This window comes from Dioscorea cayenensis, unplaced genomic scaffold (assembly GCF_009730915.1).
Source record: "Dioscorea cayenensis subsp. rotundata cultivar TDr96_F1 unplaced genomic scaffold, TDr96_F1_v2_PseudoChromosome.rev07_lg8_w22 25.fasta BLBR01001563.1, whole genome shotgun sequence".
Lineage (NCBI taxonomy): Eukaryota > Viridiplantae > Streptophyta > Magnoliopsida > Dioscoreales > Dioscoreaceae > Dioscorea > Dioscorea cayenensis.
Genome location: NW_024087954.1, coordinates 13,538 through 35,951, shown reverse-complemented (window position 1 = coordinate 35,951; position 22,414 = coordinate 13,538). Strand labels below are relative to the sequence as shown.

The following is a 22,414-nucleotide window of genomic DNA, read 5'->3' as shown; positions in this document are numbered from 1 at the left end:
CATAAACTCTTATCTGTTTTTTTTTTTTTTTAACTATAACTAAATCTGAATTTATCGTTTTGGTTAATTGAATTTTTCACTTTTGTTTTTTATTTTTAGTTCGAGTTTTTAGTTTTCCTTGCCCACTCCTAAAATAAATGAGTTTATTTTATTATATAATAAATGTTAAACCAAGGTATTTATTTTATTAAAGATAAATTTTTCAATGAAGCAGCAATAACATTTGTTTATTTTTAACACTTAAAATATATGATCAGATTTTGAATATTGTACAACAGAAAAAACAGTAAAATAAATTAGTGTAGTAATGTTTATGATTTATCATATTTTATAAAATAAATAGTTTTAATATTTGTTTCATTAATAAGCATTTACTTTATAAGCTAATCCAAACCAACACATAATTAAATTATAGATTTTTTTTCTATTTTGGCCATTATATATATATATATTATATAATCATGTGAGATTATAATACTTTTTGTAAAAAATTATTATTATTACTGTATATAGCGTTTTGTGGTGGATATATCCAGCAAGGGGTATGTATATATGTGTGTGTGTATATATATATATATAGTTTTCCTAAATTCATAATACTTAAAAAGTTTCTTAAAAAAAATTTAAGAAATAAATTTTCCTTGAAATTTCACACATACATCATTTTTGTTTACCTTGCACTTATTTAATATAAAATGGTACTATTCTCTTAAGAAAATAATTATAACTATTTATAAATTTGAAATAACTAATTTATTGTAATGACATGATTTGCTATATTAAAACTCATCCATTTTAAAAATAAAATATTAAGGTATAATAATAAAAGTATGTGTTTGATGTGACTTGTCCACGTAGTAAAAATAATAATAATAATAATAATTATTATTAATAATTAAATCAATAAAAAATGAACTATTTTGAATAAATATAATAGCAGGTAAAAATACTGAAAACATTGCTTTTCATCCCAATAAACTTATATTCAATAATTCGAGGAATAAAAAAAAATAAACAAAATAGGTATCAATTGTGATTTGTCAAAAATCATTTTAAAAAATATACATAAAATTTAATTTGAAAGAAATTCCTTTGAGATGTTAGAGATGACCAAATTTTTAATTAATATATGAAAGTAAAACTTTAAAATATATTAACAACTCTGAATAAACAAATTGAGGCATCTTCACTGTCTTCTTGCATCAATTCTCATCAATTAAGCTAATGAGTGTGAATGGTATTTAATTGTTTGAATTGTTGAGACAATATGTTTGTTTTAATTTGCTTAACTATTGACCTCTTCCTCTTCCTTTACTTTGTAAATAACTCTGCTCTTCCCTTTCCTTTACTTCAATATCGACCTCTACCTCGTAATATTGAGAAGTTATTAGTTGTAGAGACCTTCAAAGCTTGCTCCTCAGTAGTAAAATTATGGTTCATCTTCTGTTCATGAACTAACAAAGAGTTTTGAAGTTCATCAATGGAGAACGCATATATGTCCTTTGATTTTTTAATTGAGGAGACTATATAGTCAAATTTTACTGTCAAAGATCATAATATCTTTTTAACAATAGCAACATCGTCCATCTTCTCCCCATGAAAACGCATATTATTGGCTAACCCCATGATTTTTGTAAAATAGTTGTTAACAGATTCTCAATCCTTCATTTATAGATTTTCAAAATCCCTTCTCAAGGCTTGAAGTTGTGCACGCTTCACTCTTGATGAGCCTTGATATTTTCTCATCATTAAATCTCATATATCCTTAGAAGTTTCTTTGCAATGAATTGTCTCCAAGATAGATCGATCAATGGCCTGAAATAAGTAATTCTTCGCCTTCAAGTCTTTCAATTTTGATGCCTTAAGTTCTTTCTGTTGTGCTTGTGTAGGTACCACTCCAACATCCGAATTTGTAACTCAGAATTTCCAAGCACAAAATTGTTTACAGACATTGTGAATTTCTTCACTACAAAGAACTCTCCATTTTATTGAAAAACTGGCTCTTAATACCACTGATAACTTAAAAAGAAGAGATGAGGATTATCACATTAAATCTATCTCAATAATCCCTTAAACAAAACTTATAATTCAAATAAAAAATAATTCAGTTTATTCAACTTTGAATAATACTCTAAAAAAAATGATTTTAATTCTCCAACAAGTCACTGAATAATAATACAACAAATTATTCTAAAACAACAATTATTGGTTGAAGTATTTATTTGGACCATTTAAACTTAGAATTAGTACAAAAATAAGTATATTTAACCAATGTTTATTAAACAATGATAATAAGCTTGGCAAGAACACAATTGTATGAAAAGCCAAAAATTATTTAGCCATATGGATGACACATCTTAAGCATTTACCCTCCTTCATCAAGCGAAAGGCTTCGTTTATATCGTCGAACGGAATGTCATGCGTGACGAGATCATCGACAGTAATTTCCTACATACAAGAAATGATATCAGAGTTATTTATCAAAAGAATACTTATATTCATCGAAGATATATCTTAAGATGCATGAAAGAATTGGCTTTCAAGCATAGCAAAACATTAAAGAAATAAAAGGAATACAACCAAGATGATTTTTCTGAGATCCATGAATAACATCTTGAAATTACATTGAACAACATAACTTTAATGAAACCACTGACAAAAGTTATATTCTTTATTGAAAGGCGAAATTTAGGTAGTTTAGGCATTGTCATTCTTTCCGTTTGAGCAGAGTTCAAGTAAATTACTTCAGACACATTTCAGTTCTGGATCAGTTTAAAGAACAAAAATTAGCGAAATACTGGTTTTGTTAAAACATACCTTTCTCAATAACTTGTCAACTAATGATGGCAAATCAGATTTTGGTTTCCATCCTCCATATAAAGAACCTCTCAAAGTTCTTCCTGAAAGAAGCAAACCATAATGAGCTGAGATCTCAGGGTTCGTCTTTGGGACACCCAAGGTCACTGTCACTCCCCAACCCTAAAGATGAAACAAATTGAGTTTACAAGAGTGCATTTCATATAAGCAGGAACACGGAAAAAAACATGAGGGAATTACATCAGAGCATGACTTCAATGCGGTCGAAACAACTTCAGTTTCACCAACACATTCAAAGGAGAAATCTGCACCTCCATCAGTCATTTGTTTAATAACCTGCATATTTTAATAGTTTATGATCACTCCATTCTCGAAATAGAGAACTTTGTTTGAAATTATTAGGCATTCAGTCAACTTATCTAGTCAAGATTGACGAAACAATAAATACAAAGTAGTGACTCCAGTTTGGAAGCATAGAAGAAAAATTACCTGAAATATAGGTTCACTGCAGTCTTCTGGATTGATGAAATCTGTAACGCCAAAAGCTTTTCCTGTGCCATAAAGAAAAGTCGATAAAAAACTATTTGATGTAAATCCTGGGTGAGGTAAAATCAGGAAGAAGTCAGCAGTTGTTTATACCCTTCTCAAATTTTTGAGGATTAGTATCCACTCCAATGATTTGGGAAGCCTCCCTTAGTTTTGCACCAAGTGCCACCTTGTTCCAAAAATAAGCATCATGAACTGAGTAATAGTGATGATATGAGGTGCATGTTGTTTTCAGTTTCTAAACGTGCTTACCGAGAGGCCTACAGTTCCAAGGCCAAAAATAACAACTTTCGACCCCTTGAATATGTCAGCAACTTTCCAAACAGCACCAAGTCCTACAATGAGAAGATTACAGCAAAATTAGTATCAAAACATACAAATAATTTCATACTGCGAATGTAATAGTTTTTCTCTACCAGTCATTTATTGAATGATACTTATGATACATAAAGACATAGTGAACTTAAACCCCTTCAAAAGAAAAATCCAGAAAAATCATGATGCAAAGAAAGTGATATTTCTTAAGAATGGAACTCATAATAACTTTGAGACAAAAATCTACAATTTCCAAAAGAGAATGACAAGCAAGAATGTAAACAAGTGGTATTGTGCCCAAACTTTACCTGCAGCTACTCCACAACTGAGAAGACACACCCTATCCATCGGAGCAGTTTTGCTGATTTTAACTGCACAACCAGAATGGACTACGGTGTACTCACTAAAGCTTGAAACTGCACAATAATGATATACAGGCTTCCCTTTTTTTGAGAACCGAGTCATTTGATCAGAGTGCATAACACCCTTTCTTTCCAATCCCAATGCCTGGCACATGTTGCTTTTCTCGGAAACACAATGCTTGCAGATTTTACACTCCCCCGTGAATAAAGTTAGAACATGATCTCCCACCTCAAATTCAGATACACCTTCTCCAATGCTTTCAACAATCCTGTAGGCCCATAAGGTTGAAAAGTTAACATCATAATCATTGAAATGGGAAACATTTGTTTAGATGTTTAAAGAGAACTAACGCAGATGCCTCATGACCAAAAATTCGAGGAAATATAGCAGGTTGCCCCTGCACAACAAGCAAACAAGATGATTGAAAAAGAAATGGAAAGTTGAAGGTTTACCAATACTATTGCAAAACAAGAAATCATAAATTCTTGGTAAGAAGTGAGAAAAATAATATAAAAATCCCGGATGAACGGTATGAAAACAGTACTACCGAAGGATTGATTTAAACCCATGACCTCTTCCTTTACATTTTGGTGTCATACGATAGCCCAATGGTTGACTCATAGCATTAATTCAAACCCTTAAATTTACTTGATTCACCGAGAAACAAGCAATGGAATGCTCACAAATCCAGAAAATCACATATTTTTGAGAAATATTGAGATAAACTAAGAACTACATAAAAATAAAAGACCTAAAACTAATCAAAATCTAAACTTTAGAAAAAAAAAACTGGATTCACAATTAGACATAACGAAAGAATACCCAAAATAAATCAAAGACTTAGAAAAGAAGAAGGACAAACATAGAAGACAGTAGAAGACCTTGGATTCCCACTGGGTAACATCACTGCGGCACAGAGAGGTGCAGACAACCTTAATTCGGATCTCCATCGCCTTTGGTGGGTCAACCAGCACCTCCTCAATAATCAGTGGCTCGCCTGGTCCCCAAGCCACCGCAGCTGCAAACAATTCAAGGTAAATCAGAGAAAAACAAACAGTGAGAGAGGGAAAGAGCCATAAATGAGGATTCAGGAAGAAGAGATGAGAAGTGAGAACCTTTGCAGGTGATGGCTCCAATGGACATGATTGAAAGTAGAAACAACAACTAAAGGAAGAGGAGAAGGAGAAGGAGAAGAAGGGTCTGAAGAAGGAGCGGCAAACGATGGAGCTTGGTTGTTGGAGATGGAGAGATGGAGAGATGGAGGACTTCGCCCACCAACCTCCATGGCCATTGAGCTTAGTGGTGTTATTTTATTTATTTCATTTATTTATTTATTTATTCGATATTTTTATTTTTATTTTTTAAAAAATAAATGTTTTCTTATTTCAACCTCAATAAAAATTTTAAAAATAAATAATTTTATAAACTTACATTTATTTTATGAATAAATATATATATGGAAAAAAGAGGTTTGTTTTGGGCCGACTAATTGAGCCCGGCCCGTTGAATAGAAGCTATAAAAGCCCTTGCCTTCACAAAGCTCCAACGATGGCGTCCATGGGAGACGAGGGTTCCAGCTCCAGAGCAATCGATTCCACGAACATTGGCTTCCAGGTTTCTCTCTCTTCTTTCCTCCTTTGCTAGGGTTAGGGTTTCTCTTCGGGTTCTATTTAGTTTTCTGACGCGTTAGGTTTGTGATTCTCTTGTAGCTGTTGAAGAAGTGCGGGTGGAAAGAGGGGACTGGTCTCGGAGTCTCACAGCAGGTCCTGGATCTTGATCTCATGCTTTAATTTCATCTGGTTTTTGTTTTTTTTGGTTTTTTTGTGGTTTAATTATTTTATGGTTCTAGCTAAATCTGGGATGAATTCTTGGGAGAGAAAAGAAGAAAGGAAGTTTTTTTTCTTGTGTTTGGCTAATTTAAATGGAGAAAAATTAAGCTTTGATTGTTTCCTGTTGACTAGTAATGAAATTATTTGAGTTTTTTTTTCCACTATTGTGATGAATTTCTGGAACTTTTGTGATTCGGATTGGGATTGCTTAATGACAATTGCTAGGGTTATGTCAGGTTTGATTAGTTAATGATTTGGGGCTAGATAATAGTTGGATTTTATTATCAAATGGCAGAGACTGGGAGATGTATAATCTTGAGAAATATTGTTTGTGTTATGCATAATCTTGAGAATACATGCAATTTATGCTGTACTTCTTCTTGATAACAGTTTTTTGGGGAGTTGGTTTATTGAAGTAAGTAGACTGTGCTTTTGAATTTGATGTGCTGTGGCCTGACTACCCCTATGATTTGCTGATTCTTGTGGTAAAACCCCAAACAAGGAGTTACCTTGAAAAACTTTGAAAGGTGTTTTGTATATTCGTTAGGTATTGGATGTGAACTGGCTTATTTACTTGTTCCCTTCAACTTTTATCCTGCAAGTTTAGGTTTTTTTGTGCAAGATTTTTTTAAGAAACTCCGCATTCATTCCCTACCATGCACAGTTTATCATTCAGGCACACACAGTGATGTATATATTTATACAATTATGGCATTTTCATCCCATTCTAGGTTTGGCAACTGCTTTTTTTATTATTTCTTTTTTTCATTATTTGTATCTTTCCCTTCTGAACTTCAGTCTTGAATAAGATTGCTTGAGGAAATGCCACATTATGCCTCTCTCTCAAAATATAGTTTCATAGAGGCATATATGCAATTATGCTATATCATTGGCTATATGCAAAAATGCCTTGAACTTATCGACATTATTAAGCTAGTATCGACTAGCCCAGCTTACTTGAGGAATGTTCATTTAGTAGGTGAGCTCAAAATCTTGGTTTAAGCTTGAACTTTTATCATTTAGATGTGTATGATTGATTTAGAAATTGAGCGGATTCAGATTCTTGTTTGATAGCACACAACCTGATTTAACCTTTTGTGACTTTAAAAATCTGCTTGTTATTACTGTTTTCTATTGTTTAATGGAACTTTGTTATCTAATGAAATCATGGATTCAATTACATCTTTCCCTGCAATTTTCTTATGCATAAATGTTTTTTTTTCTTGAAAACAATTTAATGATGATGCCTTGGTGGAACAGGGTAGGTTGGAACCCCTGGAAACTCATGTAAAGAAGAACAAGCGTGGGTTGGGTGCAGAGAAAATCAAGAAAAAGAAAGAGGAGCTTCCTGTAGATCCGCCATCAGAAGTGGACAGTGAGGATGTGAGTTTCTGTAATTACCTTTGTTTGCTCTTAATGTTTAATGTGCCTGCTATTGAATGTTTTAATGTGCCTGCTATTGAATGTGGCTGTCTATCCTCTACTTAGAGACTTTTGCATAATGAAACTAAGGATTATTTCTGTGCTTATGTTTTGCCAGAATAAGCTGCAATCCAAGAAAAAAGTGAAGGCAAACTCTAAAAGGATAAGAAAGATGTTGGAGGAAGACAAACGTGCGAAAGAGAAAGAATTTGAAAGAGCTTTCTTTCGGGAGTTCTGGCCAGACAATGTTTGACTAATGTCTCGGCCTGCCTTAAATATACAGGATTACAGGTGCTTGTTTATCCAATTTGTCCAAAATTTACTTAGGTACCAATGTTATTTTGGTTCTTTTTTCAAACAGTGGGTTTTCTGGCTGGAGAAGATGTTAATATTTGTCACTAATTGGTTTTCTATGTTTATTTAATCAAGTGAAACCTGGGACCAGTTACTAATGAATTAAGATATTATTGTGATCAAGTGCTGATCATACATATTTATCACATGAGTTGTTTGAAATTGTTCTTCATTCCAGTTGCCGTCGATATTTGATGAGTTAGAGAACTGAAAAAGATTCTAGTTGATGTGCAATACTCTTTATTCATGGCATACATGTATAGTGCCTAAACAAATGTATTTGTTCATAGTTATGCTATTCCATTGCACCTGCAAAATTAAGTTTCGTCATTGTAAAGGTTGTTTATAAGGCCTAGTTCAGAGCCTGATGCCAGTCCTGTGTTCATCTTCCTCACTGTTGTAGCTATTTAGTTATCTTCTTTTCTTATGAAATCTTAATTGAAAGTTGCTGAAACTGTCTTGATTAAACTTTTATTTTGCAGTTTTGTTTATATTTTGACTTCTGAACACTCTCAAACATGGAAAGCATGCAACATGGTCCTAGATTTTGTGAACTTAAAATACTCAGAAAACAATCCAGTAAATTTAGTATGAACCTTAAATTAGTCTCATAACAGCCAGTTAAATGCATAAAACGAAGATATAGCTGCTTAGCTATGCACGACACTGCCTAACAAATTGGGTGTTGAGAAGAAGAAACAGTATTTTAGACTAAACAAGATGTCAAGAACCATAGCTTTTTGTCACCAATACAAGTCAAAGTGCTCTGCCAGACTTGATGTTTGAGTTGTCAGATGATGAACCTCATAATCTTATGGAGTTGTCTTGTCAGTTTATTTTCTTTCTTCGGTTTTGTTTTATTGAACAAGTTCATGTCCTCACCATCATGGTGGCAATGGTTTGCCTTAAGTTAAAAGTTTGCCAGGCTTGCCAATACTGAATTGCACCCGACTGAACAGGCTGGCTGGTTTTAAATATGAGAGACGAATGGCTAGATTGTCAATTAGAAGCAATGATGATGCCGGTGGACATTATGGCTGTTGGTTAGATAGAATGGAGGAATGTCTGCAATCAAGGTAATATTGTAACAGTTGTTAAATTTAAATCATTTTTATTGTAGGATAGGGATCTGATGGTCATATGCTTCCTATTTTATATTTTTATCCTCATTCCAGCTGTCTACAGTTAACCAAACTAAATGTGATATGACTTGTCCAACTTTGTGCAATTTTTCTATAATGATCAGAATGAACTCTACTGGGAAAGCTGGCAAGGCTTTCTCGAAACTTGGCTAAGCCTTTTATTGTATCCTAAAACAATCTGTCATACTGCTTTACATTACCTGTTAACAGAAACTGGACTGAAAAATATATCATTTGTATCTGCTTGCTCTACTATGGTTAGACTGGTCATTTGGTTGTTTGATTGGGCAAGTCATTTGTATGCTACATACCAGAAAATTGCATTAGTTTAATGTTCTAAATGTATTTTTCCTTTGTTTATATCAGGCCTTGGTGAAATGTAAGGATGTAATTTGCCAACCCTTTTATGGTTTACAGGCAATCAAATATGTAATAGCATATCTGTCTGTAGTTAACATTCCTAATTGCTCTATTGGCAGGAGGCTTATGTTGAACAAACCTTAAGTGTCCTTGATTAGAGGGTGCGCATAGGTTTTGAGATGTAATACGAGTGATTGGTTCTAATTTTAATGTTAACCAAGTTTTACATTAATTTGGGGCCGTAGGTTAATTAGATTTCCTAAAAATCCACTGTTGTCTATATTTCGTTGAATTTAGTTGGGACCATGGATACAAAAAATTGCCTTGGTGATGTTACGGGAGAAGATTGAAGAAATTCAGTTGAGGTAATTTGGCCTAAGATAACCCATTGATGAAGAATTGTGTTGGAAAGAGTTGCATACAGTTAAAAAAAAAATACTGTTGGTTTTTTAAGTTGGGAATCATTAATTAGTATAATGCAAGTATTGGTGATGATTTTTTATTTGATGTAGACTAGATAATAGCAAAAATATTTTTATTTGAATTCCAATTGTTTGCTCAATAAGCTATAGCATTGCAAATTATGAGCTATTTTTGGTCAACTGCTAGAGGGGAAAACAAACCTTTTCACCATGCTAAGAATGGGGTAGATAATGGTAATATTTATTTGTTGTGTTAATTTTAAAGAAATTGAAACAATTTTATGTTAGATAATGCGAGTGTTTATTATGATATGCAAATTCTCTTTCAGTTTTCATTTTTTTTTTTAACGAATTAACATGCACTCACATTGTGCTTACTAAATTTGTATTTATTATTTCATGCATCTACTTTGTTAACATGCCTTAACTAATTTCATGATTTTTTTTTTTTTACAAGAGGAACAGATAGTCGGAAGACCCTACTAAATCATCAGGGGCGTGCACAAGCTTCGATGGAGTAAGTGGGGGCAGGGCCCGCACATATATGGGCGCTGGGACCACCCGCACATAGCCACCGCTCACATCTCTCAGAAATGTGCTCTCAGCCGAGAATCTAACCCTCATCACTCGGTGAAGAGCTCTATCAGCGATGCAGGGAAGGACTATAAAACATGCCAAATTTCCTGCGTATGGTTTCCTCCAGCAATACTGATGCTTTAATCAAATGTTTATGCAGAGTTTTGTTTGATTAAAATTCATGGAAGGAAACAAAATGGCTATGAATCAATTTCTCATATTTCTAAGTCATGGTTACTGTGTAAACGTCAAATATTAGTGTATCTTGTCTTTTATTTTTTTATATTTGCATATTGTCAGCAAATCCATTCACAGGATTGCTTTGTTTTTTAATTAAATTAAGTACTGTGCGTGACCTTATTTTTTTGTGAACAATATTTGTGATTTCATATGATGTCATGTGTTTGTGCTGTGAAAAATGTTCTTGTATATATATATATATATATATATTTACATTTGTTGAGGACAGTACCATTAGGGTGTTATAATTTGATAAAATTAGTGGTTAGTTGGGATGATTAATTTAGATTTTATTTTTAAAATAATTATTACAGATATAATAGAAATAAGATTTGATGGGTCAGATTTTTTATAAATACTAGTTGTGGCCGAAGGAAAAGTTAAAAATAAAAGGGAGTGGCAAAATAATTGTAAATATTTAAAAATATAGCCTTTTAAATTTCTATAATAATGATTAGATGCAAATCAAATACATAATTTATTCTTAATCTTAATTTAATTTGGAAGCCGTATATATTTTATATATTTAAATTTTTATTTTTTTAATAATTAATTGGTTGATGTGGGATTATTAGTTAATCAAAATATATTGTTTATATATGTTTGTTTATTTTATTATATACTAGTGTTATACCATCGTGGGATGCACGGGCGATAAATAGTAAAAAGAACATTAACAATAAATTATAAAAATTAATTAAATATAATGAAATTAATTATTAAGGTACTAAATAAAAAATATTCCAATATAAATTGGTAATCAAAGTTTTAAAAAAATAAATCTAATCCAAATTTTGAAAAACTTCTTTGAAGACCACATTTGTAGTTGAATTAGTTGCCTCTCCATTTTTACCATATATTAATATTTTCAATCTTTTTCCTATTTGTAACTCTAGAGACCGCAACATAAAGTTGTCCATGACTAAAAACAGGTTTCTTTAAATACATCCCAACATGTGAAAGAGATTGGTTAGTATTCTTGGAGAATGTCTACAAATAGCTGATGCAATTGCTATTGATAATAAATTATGATAATCCAATCATCTACTCCACAGGGTCCCAATTTCTCATCCTACTTTTTTTTGTTATTTATTATTAAAATTTCTAGTTTGTGATTGATTAGTATTATGTTAATCAAAGTTTTGTCAATTTATGAAACTATCAATAATTTTTTTGAATTACAAATATTTTTGAAATTACAATTTGCTTTAAAAGTTTTGGTACAACATAAAAGATAGTTTATTTTTTATTAGTATTAAGTAATTCAAAGTTTATATATATATATGATTATTAATATTATGAGTGTGCATATATTATATTATATTGTTATAGATATCTAAATGAATTAAGACAACTAATTAGATTATATTACGTACCTTGTAGTATTTTTGGAGAATATCCACAGATAGCTTATGCAATTGCTATTTGTTAGAGGGCCCATATGTTTCAAAACACTTACTCCAAAAGCCCCAATATTTTATCTTGTTTTATTTTTATTTACTTTTAAAATTTTTAGTTTGTCTTTGATTATAATTAGATAAATCAAAGTTTTGTCAATTTTTAGAACTATCAATAATTTTTTTGAATTATAAATATTTTTATAATTATAATTTACTTTTAAAGTTTTTGTACAACATTACAAATATCTTGTGTTTAGTAAAATCAAAGTTTTGTCAATTTCAGAAATTATCTATAATTTTTTTAATTATAAATAATTTTGAAATTATAAATTTGATTTTAAAATTTTAGTATGATTTCAAAGATTTTGAAAATATTATATGAAATCCTTATAGTTTAAAAATAATTTTATTTATTCATTCACAAATTTCTATATTTATATATTGATATATATTGATATTCTTAACATAAATTATTTATTTTCAAAATCAATTAACTAATATAATAATGATAAGATAAGATTTTTTTTTTCTTTTGTCGGACAATAAATATATGATATTTGATATTAGATGGTTTATATATATATATATATATATATATATATATATATATATATATATATATATATATATATATATATATATGCAGTGCAACCCCTCTAATAGTATATAATTAATTAAATCATATTTCAAATAATTTATTACATGTAATTATTACATTAATTTTAAAATAATATAATAGAATATTCAAGAAAAATAAAAATTATTTAAATTTTTTTTGTAGGTTATTATGTTTACTAACATTTTCCCTATTTAATATGTTTTCAAACATTTAATATTTTATTTTATTTCTCAAAATAAATTAACTTAATTTTATTCCATACATATTCCAAGTCCAATACAATTTTTTGGTGATCAAATTACATGTTTTGGTAAGCTTATTCAAGAAAAATATACTATATATGCTTATTAATATTTTTCCTATTTTTATATATTTTGATTTTTTATATTTAAATATCATATATATATATGATTATTAATCTTTTTCCTATTTTTATATATTTCAATTTTTTTATATATGAGTATGTATATATTATAATATGTTATTATAAGATATCTGGATGAAATAAGACTTATGTTACGTACCTTGTTGTATTTTTGGAGAATGTTTACAAATAGCTTACGCAAATGAATTATGATAATCCAATCACTTACTCCAAAAGCCCTAATGTCTTATCTTGTTTTATTTTTATTTACTATTAAAATTTCTAGTTTGTTTTTTATTATAATTAGGTAAATGAAAGTTTTGTCAATTTTTAGAACTATGAATACTTTTTTTGAATTATAAATAATTTTTTAATTATAATTTACTTTAAAAGTTTTAGTACAATAATAAAAATATCTTGTGTTTATTAAATCAAAGTTTTGTGATTTCCGAAATTATCTATAATTATTTTCAATTATAAATACTTTTGAAATTATAAATTTGGTTTTAAAGTTTTAGTATGATTTCAGAGATTTTGAAAATATTGTATGAAATTTTTATATTTTAAAAATAATTTTATTTATTCATCCACAAATATATATATTTATATATATTGATATATTTTGAAAATTATTAACATAATCTATTCTTTTTCAAAATCAATTAACTAATATAATAATGATAAGATAATATAATATAAAATTTTTTTTTTCTCTTGGTTGAACAATGAACCCCTTTAATCCAAAAATGCGTATATATAGAGAGATAAATTTATGATAGTTAATAATCTATTCTTTTTCAAAATCAATTAACTAATATAATAATGATAATATAATATAATATAATATAATTTTTTTTTTCTCTTGGTTGAACAATGAACCCCTTTAATCCAAAAATGTGTATCTATATAGAGAGATACATTTATGATATTTGATATTAGATGGTTTAATATATATATATATATATATATATATATATATATATATATATATAACTTATTTAAATATTTTTTTGTCGGTTATCATATATATGCTTACTAATATTCCCTATTTTATATATTTTCAAACATTTAATATTTTATTTTATTACTCAAAATAAATTAACTTCATATTATTCCCTATAGATTTCAAGTTCAATAATTTTTTTATTTTATAATTGAAAATTGTTTATAGCAATTTATTTTTGTTTTCCAATAAAAAAAAGTAAATATAAACAATCTTAAATTACCCCACTAAATAAGAAAAGTAAATTATTAATATAATAGCTTCATTATCTATTTACACATTTTATGCTTGATAAAATCGTTGTTATGCATATAAATAATACATGGTAATATTTAATATTAATAATAAATGATATAAATAAACTACATTGGCTTCATTAAAATTAAATAATAGTCATAAATTTAACAAAGTTAAAATGACATAAAACACAAATAAAATCCTATAAGGGACTACATTGTTAAAATCATTTATTACAAATTAGTTATTTTCTTGCTTCAATTTTTTCATTGATTGATATTTGAGTAATTGTGCTATTTAGTATAATTAAAGTGTCATTTGTTATAGTGAATGGATTAGATTGCTTTATAATGATTTTATTTATTGTATTAGCTTCACTGTTAAATATAGAGTCCTACAAATCAATCAAAGTTTATTAAGTCATAAATTTAATAAAAAATTATTATAAAAATAAAGGTGATATCATAAAAATTACCTTCAACTCAACAACATCAACATAGTCAAGTTGAGAAAGAGCATCAGAGTCCTGAAATATTATTTGTTCAAAAAAAAAATCAATTATCAAAATATTAAATATGAAAAATTATTATTAAATAACCAAAATTAATTTGCTTCAAACAAACCTTATTTTTCAAATAAGGACTTAAAATATACTTTGATATTAACTCATTATTTGAACCTTAAATAATATTTTTTTTTTTCATTCCACCCAAGTGTCAATCTCAGCAGGATAAGATACATTCATAGAAATTTGCAGATAATTGAAAACAATTATTATATAATAAAATGGTCATGCTTGTTAGGTTTAGTGTTGTACAATTGAATTTAAATTACAACATTACTTTTGTCGAATCATGTCTCAAATCATTAATTGTTTTACCAAGTAATTGCAAGCGCTCATGATCCCACAAAAGAAAAGAAGCATTACCAGTCTCATCAATAACCCTTACTTGGACTTTAAATCTAATCAATCCAAACGATCACACAATTAATAAAAATAATAAATAAAATAGTAATTAAAAAATATATAATTAAAAAAGTACAATAGATATTCTACCTAGGAGTTCCCGCGAAATCAAACTTGCCACACTTTTCACAATAAAATCTCTTACCAACAGGATTGACTTTCTTTGAACATCGGTTACAGGAAATAAGTAATACAAATCTTAATCACTTTCAATTTCAATAATAGTGGCAAAAACCCAATAACTACCAACGTAAAATAATAAAAATATAAAAAATACTTGATCAAATTATAATACTACAGAAGTAACAAAAAATTATAATTGATTCTGTTAAAAAAACACAAAACACGGATATCAAAAGTATACATGCATGATATATTTGCAGTAATTTTTTTACCTCTATGAATTTTGCTTTGTCCAATAGATTTTACATTATTTTCTTCACTTGATAGATCATTAGAGATGGAGTAGGCAAATGAAGAAGAGACTTGACTTATCTTTTGAGAACTACAATCTCGCTCACTCATCAACCTTTACAAAGATTAGTAAATCAATTAGAGTAAAAGAAAAACTTGATACTAATATTTTTATATATATTAATGTATTAAAATATCTAACTATACTTGTTTCGAAATTTGATAACTTCTTCAATATGAGAATTCACCATCAGTTTCGTAGTAAAATAAGTATTAAATATTCTAACCTCGTCTGCAATAAAACAATAAAATAAGTATTAAATATTCTAACCTCTGAATCTTTTGGCACGACACATTTGGAGTAAGATAATTATAGGTCCTAATTCTTCAACTTCTAAATAACCATTAATCTCATCTCGAAGTCTCCCCACAGAGTACATGAAAGCTTATTTATTCTGTAAAAACAAAGAAAGAAAATACACATCAAATAAGATTATACTCTAACATCTAAAAAACTTCTTGACGTAATAAATATGATTATGAGACAATAATGACACATATAATTTTTTTAAATATAAATATATATATATATATATATATATATAAGAAAAACATACTCTAAATCTTGAAGCACAACATCCATGAGCTTGATTGCCTTTTCACAGGATTCCTGAACTTTAGGATTATCTTTGAAACTTCTCCTATTACTTCTTCAACAAAGTTGCATCATAAAGCATCGGTTTATATGACATATTATTATTTCCCACTATAAAATTGAGCTATAGTTTTTCTTCAAAAATCAAAAGTTTGAATTGTCGAACCAATGAACGTTTTATCGGAGCATGGATCCTTCCACACTACAAATTTAATAAAAAAAATTAGATAATTTATGAAAAAAAAAACAATTAATGTTACATATAATATTTTTATATCAAGAAAAAAAAAAGAAACCTGTTCATCCATAAGGACCATCTATTAATTTCCGATTTATCTTGGAAGCATCCGAACCTTCAACATTCATTGTGTCTTGTTAGTGAGCTCCACAAAATCAACCCTTTCCGCCATATTTTGAGAAGCTCTATTTTAAAAATATTAATTATACTCGAACATAATAATAAATCTATATATAAAAAAAATCTCAAATATTTAAATTTAGATACAATAGGATATTTATTATTATTAATTAATTTTATAATATGATATATGATAAATAATATTATAATTTGATAAATAAAAAAGTTTAATTTATGATGATATAGATTAACATATTTCATATTTTAAATTTTAAAAATATTAATTAAATAAAAGAGATAAGTTTTATATTATGATGAAATAAATAATCTATTTGTATTTTTAAATTAAATCATTAAATATTATTGTAATATTTTATTTAGATTTTATGAGAGCTTGACACGTCATACTTTTAGCTTCTACTTTAATATATATATATATATATATATATATATATATATATATATATATATATATATATATATATATATATATATATATGATATTGTAAACAAATTAAATAAATCAAACTTTAATATTGTTTTAGATGTAAATTAAATATATTATTTAGATATCATTTAATCTAAAAACTTAAACTTGAAAGACCGGCTTATTTATTTAAAATAATATTTTTTTTTCAAATTAATTATTGTTAGATTATTAGTTACTCCAACATTAACAAGATTTAATATTAACTTCTAATAAATTATATAATATATTTATATATATATATATATAACAAGTGTATATGATTTCTCGGGACATCTAACGACGGTTGTTTCATTTCTAACCTCAAAGCTGTGATTAGTGATGCTAACCCCACCTCTGGGGTTATCTTTATAATAAAATAACAACAACTAGATTATGATTTAACGTTATTTGTGACATTCCAATAAGTTTTAACATATATATATATACATGTGTTCAAGTTATTGATGAAAATTCATCTAGAAAAGTACATCACACGTGCTTGAACTCTCGGCCGTGTGTGATCTACAAGATCACCCAATGAAACATCTAATTAATGGCACCACTACCCAATTATTAATGTTTACTTGGTCAATGCCAAGTGACAACCGCAGCGCACACTTCATTTCTTATTCTTTCTTGTGCTCGTGCTTAGTGCCTTGCAATAAACTTTTATTTTTACTTATTTTTATTTTTAGATTGTTTTTCTAAGCATTTAGTCATTGTAGACTTACTTATATTCCATTCCCTTGTGTTTACACCATTTCTTCTCTTCTTTAATAAGGTCAATTGGCCATGTATTTTCTTATGGACAAGTTGATATCTATTTAGTTTCTAGGCAGCTTCTTGTTGGGTTTAAGTCTTCCCATTGTTCTAATATTATGGCGACGGAGAAATTTATGTAATTAGGCCAACTATTATTTGGTTGATTAACATTAGATTTTTTATATAAAATATTTATTTTATTGAGAAAGTTAATTTAAATTTTATCTTATGTAAATGTAGTATACATATGTTATAGAGTTCAGCTTCTCCCATGTGCTTATTTTTAACATATGATTTATTTGCATGCACGATGCTGAAATAAAATTATTTATAAATAAAGAATTTTGAAGAGTTGTAATGCATTTAGAAAGATTCAAGTGAGATAAATGCTAACATTCATATGAACTGATTGTTAGGTGGAAAACACCACAAGTTTTTCATACATGAAAACTATAGATACACAGGTACATAAATATGGTAACTATACAAATATAGATATATAACTGCATTCCCTAACACCACCCCCACCACAAACTCTCACGGGGGATCAGACATTGAGAGTCTGGACAAGAGAAAATCATGGTGTGCTCAAGTCTGAGATTTAGTAAACAGATTCGCAAGCTGACGCTCAAAAGAAACAAACTAGGGAGCCAAGATGCCTTTGCTATACTGATCGCACAAGAAGAAAGCATCAACACCAATATGCTTAGAGAGGGAATGTTTGACAGGATTCAAAGTGATCTGAATGGCACCAATGTTATCACAATGTAGAGGAGTAGGAGCATGCGAGACAACACCAAGATCATGCAAAAGCCAACGCAACCAAACAATCTCCTCAACAGTAGTAGCCATAGCACGAAGCTCCGCTTCAGTGCTAGATCGAGAAACACCAGTTTACTTCTTGGACTTCCAGGCAATGAGAGAAGAACCCAAGAACAAACAGAAACCAGTAACAGAACGACGATCAGACGGATCACTAGCCCAAGTAGCATCAGAATAAGAACGAAGCTCCAGAGAACTATGCTGAGAGAAAAGAAGGCCTCAAGACGGAGTCGCCCGAAGATAGCGCAAAAGCCTCAAGAGATGGGCATAGTGAACAGAAGTAGGTGCACTAACAAACCAACTCAAAACACGCACAGCATAAGCAATGTCTGGACGAGTGAGGGTAAGATAGACCAGACTCCCAACCAAGTGATGATAGCGTGTCGGATCAGATAAGGGAGTCCCCTCATCAGCACGCAACTGAAGATGTAGCTCCATAGGAGTGGTCACAACACAAGAGTCAGAGAGAGCTGCCCATGCGAGGATGTTAGATGTGTAAAACTGCTGGGACAACTGAAAACCACTAGAAGTAGAAGTGATCTCAATGCCTAAAAAGTAGCTCAATCAACCAAGATCAGTCATCTGGAAATGTTGCTGAAGGTGATGCTTTATAAAATCCACATGAGCAAGATCATCACCAGTGATGATCATATCATCCACATAAAGCAGCAACAAAGTCCGACCACGAGAGGAAGAGTGCACAAACAAAGCCAAATCATGTGACTTGGCTGAAAACCAGCAGCAACCACAGCAAAACTGAAACATTCAAACCAGGCCCGAGGAGCCTATTTGAGACCATAGAGGGCCCTCCGTAGGTGACAGACCAAACCAGAAGGAGAAGAAAAACCAGGAGGAGGGATCATGTAAACCTCCTGCTGAAGATCCCCGTGAAGAAAAGCATTCTTCACATCAAGCTGAAAGAGGGACCATCGTCGAGTAGCAGCTACAGCTATAAGAGCTCGAATGGTAGTCATATGAGCCACGGGAGCAAAAGTCTCATCATAATCACGTCCCTGCTCCTGCTGAAAACCACGAGCCACAAGACAAGTCTTGTACGATTCGACAGAACTGTCAGAGTGAGTCTTGACTTTATAGACCCATTTGTAGGTAATGGGAATAGCACCAAGAGGAAAGGGGACCAAATTCCATGTAGAGGTGCGCTCGAGCGCCTCCAACTCAGCAGACATAGCAGCTTGCCACTTAGGTATTTAGACAGCCCCTCGATAAGAAGATGGCTCTGGAGGGCCATGGGAGGAAGAAATAGGTAGGTCAAGAAGCTGAGAGGCAAGATTAAGGCGATCAGGGGGATGACGATCACGAAGAGGATAGCGACGTACAGGAGGATCATCCGCAGGGAACACATCAGAGGAAGCCGTTGTTGCCGGGGGTGACTGCTGAGGAAGAGGAGGAGCGGGAATAGAGACCTGGATAAGGGGGTAAGCAATCAACGGTGAAACAAATGGAGGAGAGGATGGACAAGATACAGGTGGAGGTGGGGACACAGGAGGTGGTGAGGACACAATGAGAAACTGAACATCGGAAATTTTGAAGGAAAATAAAATTTTGGAGGACTTTTTCCGTAATTAGGAAATTTTGAAGGAGATAAATGCAAATCTCAATAAGAACAGACTAACTAGTATTATATAGGGAAAATTGCTTGCATACCCCTGCAAAACCATGAAATTGCTTAAATACCCCCATAAAAATACTATTTGCTTGCATACTCCTTTAAAACTAACTTTTTTACTTATATATCCCTGCCGTTAGTTACCGTTAGCCACCATTAGGGTTTATGGAATTAACCATAGTTCCCACTTAACCTAACTTAACAAAATTACCCAATTACCCTTAACATCATCCAACCTAAGCCATATGAGAAAAATTTAGAGGGGTATATAAGCAAACCTATTTTGGTAATTTACCCTTATTCCATCCATTGATTTTACGCCATTAAGAGCCAACTTAACCATAGGGGCATATAAGCAAATATAATTGATTTGTATGGGTATACAAGCAAATATCATTTTTATGAGGGTATTTAAGCAAATTCATGATTTTAAAGGGGTATGCAAGTAAAAATCCCTATTATATAATTAGAAAATTTTGAAGGAGGAAAATGCAAAAATCCCTAGTCAGTCAGCAAGACTATTATAAATAATTAAATAAAAAAATAGTTCAATTCTTGAAAAATAAAATTAAAAACAAAAAAAAGAAGCTCAAGTGTTCCCATTGTTGAAGATCCTATTGCTTTGGTGAGAAGCACTAATATGAATTTTCAATAAGATCATAGCTGTTAATTAATAATTAAAAAAACCTAAATTAACAAGATTAGATTAATGAATTTAATTAATGAACATAAAAATCAATTTGATTGGCAATGAGATCTTAGTGCATAATAGAATAATAAAAAAAAAAATCCTAAATTAACAAGATTAGATTAATGATTTAATTAATGAATATGAAAATCAATTTGTTTGGCAATGAGATCTTGGTGCATAATAGAATAATGTCAAAGAATTAATTTAAAAACTTAATGAATTATTAATGAAAGCAAAGAGGAGGCAAGATGTGATGTTAGGTCCTTGGCCTTGGGAAATGCTTCCCTGGTTTTGTGCCTTGTTTTCCTACAATTTTACTGCTCTTTGTTCACAAGCATATTGAATTAATTTCCATTACTTTAATATATATATACAAACTAAGTAAAATTATTAGAAATATAATTGTTGCTGCTACAAATATGTCTAGAAAATAAACTGAAGGGCTCCATAAAAAAATACATGATACAAGATTAAAAAAAAAATGCCAGAGTTACATAAAATCACAGGAGATAATTAAGTGATCCAAAAATAATAAAGAAAGCCAACAAACTTCCTTGATATATCATTTTTTTTTTGTGTGGGATGTTTGTGTTCAATTAAGATATTAATAAGTTTTAAACATTAACTCATGCACAGAAAAGACACATATGTATTGAAGGTAGTAAACTTTACATCTGTACATGCTATTTACGATCTTGTCCACATTTATTTAAAATAAAATAAAATAACAAAAGGAGGAGGTATAGAAATGAGACCGTGCTACTTCAAGAAAATGACAATACAAGATAATCTCACGCCCTTTGAAAATAACACCAAAATTATTTATTTGTATTTTATAATGTAAACAAATCATTCTAAACACATATTTTTTATTTATATTGAGAGAAATTTGAACCTATGATCCATTGCATAGAAGTCGAGTATCTTAACTACTAGATCTAGTGAGGCTGTGGCATATTAAAATTATTAGATACATACATGATCGATCTATAGTAAAATTAAACTATCTAAGTTGGAATAAGTCTAGATAATGTGTTAGTGATCATATCAAATTTAGTTAATTATTATATTTACAAGATTTTGGGTTGAAATACGCCCACACAATATATATTTGGTTTACATGATATCACAAGTTGTTTAAAAAACGAATGAGAAAATATTTGTTTGGTTTACATCTAATTCTTAATGAATTAAGAATGTGTATTGTGAGCAATATAAATATGGGTGAGCAAGCAAGCATATGAGAGTGAGAATTAATATGCAACTTCATACCACCTTCTTCTTCACCCTCCTCTTCTTCTCCTCCTTGTTTTCTTTGAATCAAGATTTGGCCAACTGAAAAAAAAGCCCAGGTTAGATTCTGTTTCTAGATCTTGTTTCTTTCTTTTAGATTTTGTTCCATTTCTTGTTTTTTCCCATCTTCCTCCATTTTTGGACCATCTTCTTCCTTGCCATGTTCCTCTTTTTTTTTATAATTACATTTATTTATTTATTTATCTTATAGAGTTGTCATATGTTTTAAGTATTTATACTGCAAACTTGGTTGATTTCATGGAAGATATGAACAACTGAGAAGAGATTTATCTTTTGTTTTTTTTCTCTGAGTGAAAATACTGTTGTTAATGTGTTGCAGTTTTGTG

The 22,414-nt window shown here is 29.8% G+C and overlaps 2 protein-coding genes across 6 annotated transcripts; one reads left to right on the top strand and one right to left on the bottom strand.

The window, feature by feature from the left end:
* Nucleotides 1-2,132: 2,132 nt before the first annotated feature.
* Nucleotides 2,133-5,331, bottom strand: LOC120256675 (alcohol dehydrogenase-like 6). 2 transcript variants are annotated; one of them, XM_039264363.1, is made up of 10 exons: nt 5,157-5,331; nt 4,923-5,059; nt 4,392-4,438; nt 3,987-4,309; nt 3,616-3,698; nt 3,457-3,532; nt 3,307-3,368; nt 3,058-3,153; nt 2,818-2,979; nt 2,133-2,448 (listed from the first exon to the last, which is right to left on the bottom strand). In XM_039264363.1, the coding sequence occupies exons 1-10, from the start codon at nt 5,182-5,184 to the stop codon at nt 2,332-2,334; spliced, it is 1,131 nt and encodes a 376-aa protein (XP_039120297.1). In that variant the 5' UTR covers nt 5,185-5,331; the 3' UTR covers nt 2,133-2,331. The 2 variants fall into 2 exon arrangements, with proteins under 2 accessions (XP_039120297.1, XP_039120298.1); XM_039264364.1 differs by lacking the exon at nt 4,392-4,438 and having other exon boundaries at nt 5,157-5,315.
* Nucleotides 5,332-5,579: 248 nt separating this feature from the next.
* Nucleotides 5,580-10,431, top strand: LOC120256676 (G patch domain and ankyrin repeat-containing protein 1 homolog). 4 transcript variants are annotated; one of them, XR_005535381.1, is made up of 6 exons: nt 5,580-5,655; nt 5,751-5,804; nt 7,131-7,253; nt 7,411-7,583; nt 8,606-8,722; nt 10,036-10,431. XR_005535381.1 is itself a non-coding variant. In XM_039264365.1 (4 exons), the coding sequence occupies exons 1-4, from the start codon at nt 5,590-5,592 to the stop codon at nt 7,543-7,545; spliced, it is 378 nt and encodes a 125-aa protein (XP_039120299.1). In that variant the 5' UTR covers nt 5,580-5,589; the 3' UTR covers nt 7,546-7,769. The 4 variants fall into 4 exon arrangements, 1 of the variants encoding a protein (XP_039120299.1); XR_005535380.1 differs by having other exon boundaries at nt 10,028-10,431; XR_005535382.1 differs by having other exon boundaries at nt 8,572-8,722; nt 10,028-10,431.
* Nucleotides 10,432-22,414: the final 11,983 nt, after the last annotated feature.